Source organism: Egretta garzetta, unplaced genomic scaffold (genome assembly GCF_000687185.1).
Source record: "Egretta garzetta isolate BGI_Z169 unplaced genomic scaffold, ASM68718v1 scaffold193, whole genome shotgun sequence".
Lineage (NCBI taxonomy): Eukaryota > Metazoa > Chordata > Aves > Pelecaniformes > Ardeidae > Egretta > Egretta garzetta.
In genome coordinates, this window is record NW_009259117.1 from 696,471 (window position 1) to 705,140 (window position 8,670).

Sequence of the window (8,670 nt, forward strand, 5' to 3'; positions counted from 1 at the left end):
CATGGTGGGGATCAGAAGTCGAAGAGTTAATCATAGCCATCCTCTGCCAGGCTGTGCCTGCCTCCCGCTAGATGGTTTTATCCCCGAGCAGGACTACAATAGAGCGTGCTTTCCATGCCAGAAAGAAAGGATCTGGCATCCTTCGATTCAGTATATTGTTTCCCTGAGATACTCCGGGTCGGCAGGGCTGGGGATGAAGAACAGGCAGAGCTGGTGGGGAGGGGGTTTTCAGGGGAAGCCTCCCCAGGAGTTTGGTCTCGGGGAGATTTTCCCCAGAGCCAGTGTCGGTCTGCAGGCCTGCTTTCCTCTCGGGGGGGCCGGATCAGTGGGTGATGGGGTCACTGCTGCTGGGGCACCCGGGGCAGAGGTGAGCAGGGAAGCGGGGTGAGCTCGACGAGGCTGGGGGGTGCATGGAGCTTTCCCAGGAAAGCTGGCACCGTCAGGGCGCTGGGAAGCAGGGCAAGCTTCAGGAGCTGGAGAGTGGGCTGACTGGTGGGTGTGGCAGCTTCCTGAGCAAGCCTGGTGGTTAAAGGCATTATTTGAGCCAGCGTTACAAGGCTTGTAAGCACCTCGAGGCTTTCTCATTATTAAAAAAATCCTTTAGACCGAATATTTGGTCAGGAGGGGAACGGCCTCCTTCTAAAGAAGAGTTTTATGATACCAAAATGGTGCATTTATACAGTTTCCTGCTATCAACAGGCAGCAGTGCCTGGTGGCCAAAGCTGAGCCTGGGTGTTGCGGTGGCTCTTTGGGTGATGGCTCCTCTCGCCTCGGTCCTCAGTCCATTGCATGACTTGGAGTTACTTAGGGTACCTCTGGGCTGGGGGGGGCCTGGCTGCCCTCTGGGTGAGTGTCAGGTGCTTTGTGTGTGGCTCAGCCTTCATCTGCTGCTGGAGTGTAACAGGTTCCCACCCATAGCTCGTTGTTTGCTCTCCAATTTGGTGCAGAAAAGAAGAAACTGTAAGAATCACGAGTGTTTGCCTTGGAATCAACAGTTCATTTTAATTTCTTCACTTCTCACAAATTTCCTTCTCTGTGCTGGTGAGAGGATTGCTGGGAAAAAGAAAGCCCAAACCTCAGCCTGCTCTCTTTGAAATGGGATGTGTTGAAGCTTCTATAAATGAATATTCATTAATGCTAGTGTTGAGTTTTGTGACCGAATCAAAGGCATAAATTAACATTAGTGAAGTTGGCAGGCATCAGACTTGGACTGCCTTTTTTTGTTTTAATGTTTTACACTTCTGGCCCTTCTTCTCCTCCAGCAAAAGCAAGTCAGACACTGTGTTATACCTTGTACACACTGCCCATCCCACAAGAGCCCACAGGATTCGTCTGCACGTATCTTCTGACAGCTCTGTTCCAGTATGGTAAATTGGATGTTTCATCCTGCCACTAAGGAAATACATTGGAGCTTCAAGCCTTCTGGGCTCTGAGGAAATGTGATAGCTCTAAAGTTATGCAACAACAGCGACGATGAAATCATATAAAAATGTTATTTGTTGCTGTGCTTAACATTTCTCCCACACAAACACTCATGCTCTTTTGAGCTACACCAGCTCCTGGATTCATTGAAATAGCAAGAAACTAATTTTTGGCAGCGTCCTGTGCGCTGATACTTTGCTGTGGATTTTCCCGTACCAAGCTTGTGTTCCTTGCATGGGGCCAGGAGCCGTCCCGAGCACACGAGAACAGCACCCGGCATTCTGCCACAGCACCCAGCCACAGGCACTCCCTGCAGCCGGTACCTGGCCAAAACTTCCCTCTGGGGTCAGGTCTGCAGCATCGGGAACTTTGTGAAGGAAGAGGCAGGGCCTGGATTCAGCTCTGATCAGCATGGGAGCAGGTATCACACTTGGGAAGAGAACCCTGTGGTGTCCTTTCTGGGTTTCTCCCCTTGGTGCATGGGGGCGTTAGTGCCTCCCCGTGCTTCGTCTGACCGCGCCTCGCCTCCTGACCCCTTCAGGCTATCAGCAGTGCCTGACTGATGCCCCCCTCACCCCTTCCCCCAAAGCAGCTTTAGTCCTGCCTTCACTTCTCCCCTTTCTCATGGAAGTATCTAGGACAGTAGAGACACGGTGTTGCAGACAGGCCCCCTTTGGCCCTGAGCATCTCCCTGCTCTCATTTACCAATTCTGCACCTGCTTTTTCTCATTTCATTTCACCTACCTTTTTTTTTTTTTTTTTTTTTTTTTTTTTTTTTTTTTTTTTTTATTTCAGCCCCTGAAAATTCATGCTTCTTGCAATTTATCCTTTTTGTGACCCTTCTGCTGCCCTTCATGAACCCCACGCAGCATCCAGGCTTGCTGTTGTTAGCTGAGCACCAGCACTGCTCTGGTGTAAGGTGCTATTCAGTTGTGAGTCAGACTGGAGAAATTGGGCCCCTTTTGCTGTAACTGCTGTAGGAAAGACCTCTCTATGTGAAGCACCAGACCAGTCTCTGGGCAATGTAAAATAGAGGTGCACTGAACCAGTAAGTGTAAGCACTTTGGTCATGTCCTCTGCACTGCGTTGAGGTCCTTGGGGGGGGGTCTCACTCCCCTGGCTCAGGAGTGTTAGCTGGGGATGGAGCAGGGTGTGCATAATGTAAGGGTGGCCAAGAATGCATCTGCAGGAGCGTATTTCTCAGGCTGTGTAGTACAGTCAGCCACCACATCCATTGCTGAGGTGTTTTTCTGCATGAGGTGGCAATCTTTTGTGCTTCGGTTGTGCAGGCATGCTCTCCTGCAGAGCAGATTTTCCAGGCTACACCCCCCCGCCTGTTGCTTTTAACGTCGCTATTATACCCCTCTTGCACAACATAGTACAGGGAATCAGTGGGGAAAGGTCTGTTGCAAATTAATTTGGCTTGTCTGTTTTGGTAGTGCTTGGCACTTTTCAAGCAAGGCCTGAGCCCAGATGAGCTCAAAATTACAGTATATACAGAGCACAATTTAAAAAAAGCATGTGGCATGCAAAATGTCTGTTACAGGACTTGTTTGTTCCAGTAGCGATTGCAATCATTAAAACATAATCAGCGTGAGCTCAGTGAAGAGGAGGTGTGAAGACAACTCTACTGAGCAAAGGGAGAATAGCTAGTCACCAAAGCAAATGCAAGGAGGGACATGGAAGAGGCAAATGGTGCCCAAATCTCATAGAGAAGGGAATAATGTTCCTGGGAATGGTCCTGAGCTGGCAGACTGTAAGGCACGGGGAGACAGAGAGCACAAAACTGAGGTGTTACAGAGGAAGGAACTCACTGCTGAGCTTAGCAAGTAAAGAGAAGAGCTGGCACAAGATGAGAAAAAGAAGCAGATGCAGAAAAATGAGGAGAGGCTGGAGAAATTCAGAGGAGTGGGCACAGAGAATAATTTTAGTTGTAGCCTTTTGAATTGATTGACGTGAAGAGAGCTGAGAAATAAGTAGGCATGGCATTCTGAACATGACAGAATACTTTGAGAGAGAAAAAATGCATTCGTGTGAGACTTTGGTCTCAAGCTAACTACCGAGGGTCAAGATGGGAAACTTTCTGTTTGGCCTGAGCAAAGTGCTGGGGTAACGTAGAGGTGTTCTGGTGTGAGACAACAGGAGTGCAAGAGCTGCCAGCTAATTCACTTTGGACACCAGGGGGACAAGTCCTACAGGTGCAAGACATGACGAGTACCTGGAATGGGGAACCAAAGTCCTCATCTAGGTTTGGATCTATTTTGTATCTCCCCTGGCTGTGTTTTCCCCCACCCCATCTTTGCTTAATGATATGAAGCTACGCACAGATTGGTGTGTGACTTGCCAAAAGTGTTTGAAAAGCCTGCCGAGTGCTGGGCATGGGAACAACGCCTCGCATTATTATTCTGCTATTGGCGCAAGATTTGGACTGATTTAGACAGCACTTTTTGCCCTGCTTTAAAACACCAAGGCTTGGGACTTCTGGATCCCTTCTTACTCTTGAATATTTGCTTAATAGTCAAAGTTGTATTTTTCTATCCATAGCTGTTTAGTAGACTTGGCCCCTCTGAGTTTACTTGTCTGTTGATGAGCATTTGCGAATTCACGTTACATATTGCACTGGACTTGGCAGCTCAGGAGATACTTTAGCTGCTTCAGTAGAAGTTGTTGGACTCCAACCACCATTTCTGTAGTTCTGTGATAAGTCTTTTCTTTTACTTTTTCTACAGGAGAAAAAGTGGCCACAGTGTTTAAGCCACTTCTGTCTGGTGTCTTAAAGTACATTCAGAGTAGGTCCTTCTGGGCACATTTCTGTGGAGATTGAAACCTTTGGCAGAGGGACAGAAAGAAGGGTTTGGGGCAGTGATTCCTTTAACTGCCACAGCAAGTTTGTCAGTTGGTGCCCTCAGCAGGCATCAGGGTTTTTCAGCATCATAGCTGGTGCCACCACGGGGAACCGAGCTGTGTTTCGCTGGAAGCCGGGCAGGTTTGGAAAGCGGACAGTGGCTGGCGGGGAAGGCAACTGATGCGGTGAGGTGGTTCTTCAGCAAGTCTGATTTCAGCATCATAGCTGGTGCCACCACGGGGAACCGAGCTGTGTTTCGCTGGAAGCCGGGCAGGTTTGGAAAGCGGACAGTGGCTGGCGGGGAAGGCAACTGATGCGGTGAGGTGGTTCTTCAGCAAGTCTGAATCGCCTTCTTACAAGTGCCGACAGTGACCGCTGGCAACGAACCACTTTCCTGACAGGAGGTCAGGGTCTGCTTTCTGCTTTGCTGCCGTTTCTTTCATAAGCGAGTTTATACATGTAAAAGGGAGAAGCTTCATTTTCCTGAGCGGGAGCAGAAGCCGGCAGAGCCCACTGGCTTGTGAAGCCATCAGGCACTGAGATTTAGCTGGGATCAATTTCTTGCTGCTTTTGTAGGTATGAGAGAGATGGAACAGAGATGAGCAGCAAAATAATTTGCAGGTTTCTCATCTTGCAACACGTAAAGACAGTGGCCTTGTCCCCTGGGACAGAGATACTTCGAGATTACTTTTGCTCATCACGCAATGCTCTTGTCACAAGACAAAGTTTTGATCTGTAGCGTGTGTCCTGATGAGGTGTAAGGCCTCAGCTCTTGCTTACGTTCCTACCGAATAGTAAATGTCCCCACTGATTTCAGTAAAGTCTCTATGTGAAATCTCTCTATGTAAAGCTGATCGCCCTTGCCCACCTTGCATGTGGCTGGCTAAAGGCGTGCGCAGTGCTCAGAGCTAAGAGACTGTTCATGGATGGGTGCTGATACCATGGGAGGTGGAGCAGCAAGTGTTGCAGCTTTCTATGACTTGCAGGAAAAGTAGATATGTGAGGCAACAAGAGCAAAAAGTGTCTAACTGCCAGCAATACCCACCTGTATCCACCATATTGAGTCGGTCATGAATTACCATTGCTAACATCATATTCAAGGACATTTTCTTCAGCCTGAAGAAGAGAAGACTGAGAGGGGACCTCATCAACACATACAAATATCTTAAGGGTGGATGTCATGAGGATGGAGCCAGACTCTTCTCAGTGGTGCCCAGCGACAGGACAAGGGGCCATGGGCGCAAACTGAAACACAAGAGGTTTCAGTTGAATACGAGGAAAAACTTCTTTACTTTGAGGGTGACAGAGCACTGGAACAGGCTGCCCACAGGGTTTGTGGAGTCTCCTTCTCTGGAGATATTCAAAGCCCGCCTGGACGAAGTCCTGTGTAACATGCTCTAGGTAAACCTGCCTTAGCAGGAGGGTTGGACTAGATGATCTCTGGAGGTCCCTTCCAACCCTTGCCATTCTGTGATTCTGTGATTTTCTACTGTTCTGTTTCCCTTGCATCCACCTCCTCTGTCAGAGAAGGGATCCTTGTGGTCTTAGCTGGATTTCGACCATGGCTGGTGCCAAGGCTGATGTCCGGTCACCTGATGCAGGTTTCTGGCTAGAACTTGGGTAAAACTCCTCTTCAGTTCAGTGGCACGCTGCAGCCAGCCGTGCTGTAAATGGCTGTTATTTTTCCCCAAGTTTAACCTTTCCTATGAATGGTTTGCTGAGATTTTGAGATCAGCTCTAATTGACGTAACCTGTGTGTAACCCAAGGGGTGCCTGTAACAACACACAACGGAGGGTTCAACCCCCCAGCCCGTGCTTCGGTGCAACCCCTGCTGATGCCAATGAATATTGCCATCAGTGAGATGTTTGTTGTGCTTCCCTTCTCAAAGCAAAGCAGAGATGACATTTACAGTGCAGAGATCCCCATGGGGTTAGTAGCGGTAGGAGTAGCCCTTTTAGACTGTGTGATTAAGGAGTGAAATTGTTAGCTGAATGGAAAGTCAGGTCTCCAAAGGGGAAACAAAAGAACATCAGATCTTTTAAATTAATAAAGATGAATGAATATATTGGCTGTAGACCAAGATATGGCATTACTACAATCAACATAATCCTTCCTAAATGAATTGCCATATACTGGTGCGCATTTGTTAAGAAAAGGACCTTAGAAGCAGGATTCTCCATTAGTGGCCCATCAGAAATGATACTTCAGGGATACAATGTTTTACAAGCAATTCCCCGAGTTGATTCTGGGATCACCCTAGCTAAAAATTGCTTCCTATGGAGGGTAACCTAGATGTGGAATTCAAAAGGAGGGATAGTGATGATTAAAAGCAGATCTTCTATAAGCAGGCAGTACTTCATGAAATCCCATTTACAGCTCTTTGATCCTTATGAAAGGATTTTAAGCACGCATACCTCTTGGGAAGAAGGTCTTTCTTCTTTTGCCATTGAGTTTAAAAATGTTCCTTATTTGTCAGTACTTTGCTAAAAGCAAGGTAATTTAACTGTATTGTATCACAGCTGGGTCTGAATCTGAACAGCTCTCATAATAGACAACCAAATATATCTACAAAGGAAATCTCTTTTAAATCTCTCGTATATTATGGGGAAAAGCTCTGCAAGGAGGAATGCACAGAAGCACAGGGGAGCTCTGAGTGTCTCCCTCCATTGCCTGCCAGGGAGACTTTGGCCTTTGAGAAGCTTACCTCACAAACTGTCTTCTTTTGGGGATTTGGATAATCAAGGGCAACACAAACTTCAGCCTGTGGCTTTTGAACCTTCCCTATAAATTGGGGATTCTGTGTCTTTTCTAACTCTCAGAGGCCTTTTTAAAGCAACAAAAGATTCTCAAATGCTAAAAAAGTGAAGATGAATGCCTTGGCTGCAGGTGTGATAGCGTAGCCTAATCTAATGCTTACTTATGTCTGTTGCCTTTAGTCTGACGTCTTTTAAACCACACACATTTATAGGCAGAGAACTGGAAATACAGGTGGATCTGGAACTTAAACTGTTTTCAAATGGCTGTTTAGTGTGAAGTCCTTAGTCATCTTCAGGGCCATTGACTAATGTGGGTTTTGGAGAATACAGCCATTGTTGCTCTGGAGATGTAAGGACAAGGGTACATTCTAGTAAGTCCTTAGAGTTATGCAAAAGATGAAATCACTGCTGAGTGTCTCCTCCTCCTTTAGGCCTGGAAAATCTGGGGCTAGGAGTGTTGCAAAGAGTTTTTCAGTTGGCAACGTCTGCAATGCAGCAATCGTAACAGTCCAAATCCAAGAATGAAGCAGTGCTTAGATCCCTATGCTGCGTATGTTATATGAAGTTCATTGTAGCTAAATTATAAAGCAAATTGTAAATAATTAAAAATACATCTTTTACTTGATTTAGAGCTGGAGATGTAATAGATTGATCTTCCTTTCATGGAAGAAAAAGGAAAAATGTAATAGCATATATCAGAATTACAGTCTGGACAGATGCTGCTATTTGATGGAAACACTGCTCTTGAAATCTCTTTGAATCTTTTTATATGACCAGAATAGATAATGGCAGATTCTTTCTTTCCTTTTTTTTTTTTTTTTTTCCAAGCTCCATCTTGTACGATAGAGGTGTGGTTTTCCCTGAAAAGTGCCTGCTTGTGCAGTACCGTGGGTGTCGATACTGAAGTGTGTGGTTTGCTATGACTTGTGCTGCATTTTATTTTGACATGCTGCACCAATTTGAAGTAATACTTATTTAGTAAATCTTATCTCAAAAGATGGCACTTTTATTTTTTTTTCTGTTACTGTGGTTTTTTTAGTAGTTCCAGAAGCATGCTGAGAACTGCATGTGTAAAAAATGTATTTGAATTCTGTTGTGTATAATATTTTTAAATACCGCTAGCTCTGAGTGGAGTAGGTGAATGAAAAAAAGGCTAATTTTCAATTTCTTTGCAGTTGTTCCTGCTCTAACATTTGAATCTAGCATTTGAATCATATTTATAAATTATCCAGAGTTGAATGATTTACTGACCAAAGGAATTCGACTTCACTTGTAATTGCTTAGAGCCCACTGCAGATTTTGGGACCGCAGCAGGGCTCGTGCTCATCAGCCGGCAGGTCGATGCAGATGCTGCTTGTCTCTGCTGGCCTTGTACCATCGGGAGTGTACAAAAATACAGGCATGCCTCAGAAGAGCTGAGCTGAGCTGATTTAAAAAACCCAGCAAAACAGCGATTTGTACAAATTGTGCCAGCCACCAGCTTACAGATGTTTCGTGTTGCTCTTACTGTAATGCAAACAATAGTGGTAAGAGAGCGAAAGCCACCGCCTCGTGTCTGAGCAGACGGCCCCTCCTCCTGCAGCAAAGGATGCTGAGTTTGTGGCATCTCCTTCTGCTGCCATGAAAACTGCTGTTGTGTCACAGAC

The 8,670-nt window shown here is 46.2% G+C and overlaps 1 protein-coding gene across 1 annotated transcript in view; it reads left to right on the forward strand.

The window, feature by feature from the left end:
• The window catches only part of CRMP1 (collapsin response mediator protein 1), a 51,636-nt gene that overhangs the window by 3,565 nt on the left and 39,401 nt on the right, over window positions 1–8,670 (forward strand). Inside the window, exon 4 of the mRNA XM_009635502.2 lies at window positions 625–649. Coding sequence (XP_009633797.1) covers window positions 625–649 — 25 coding nt within the window. The remainder of the gene's footprint in view (window positions 1–624; window positions 650–8,670) is intronic.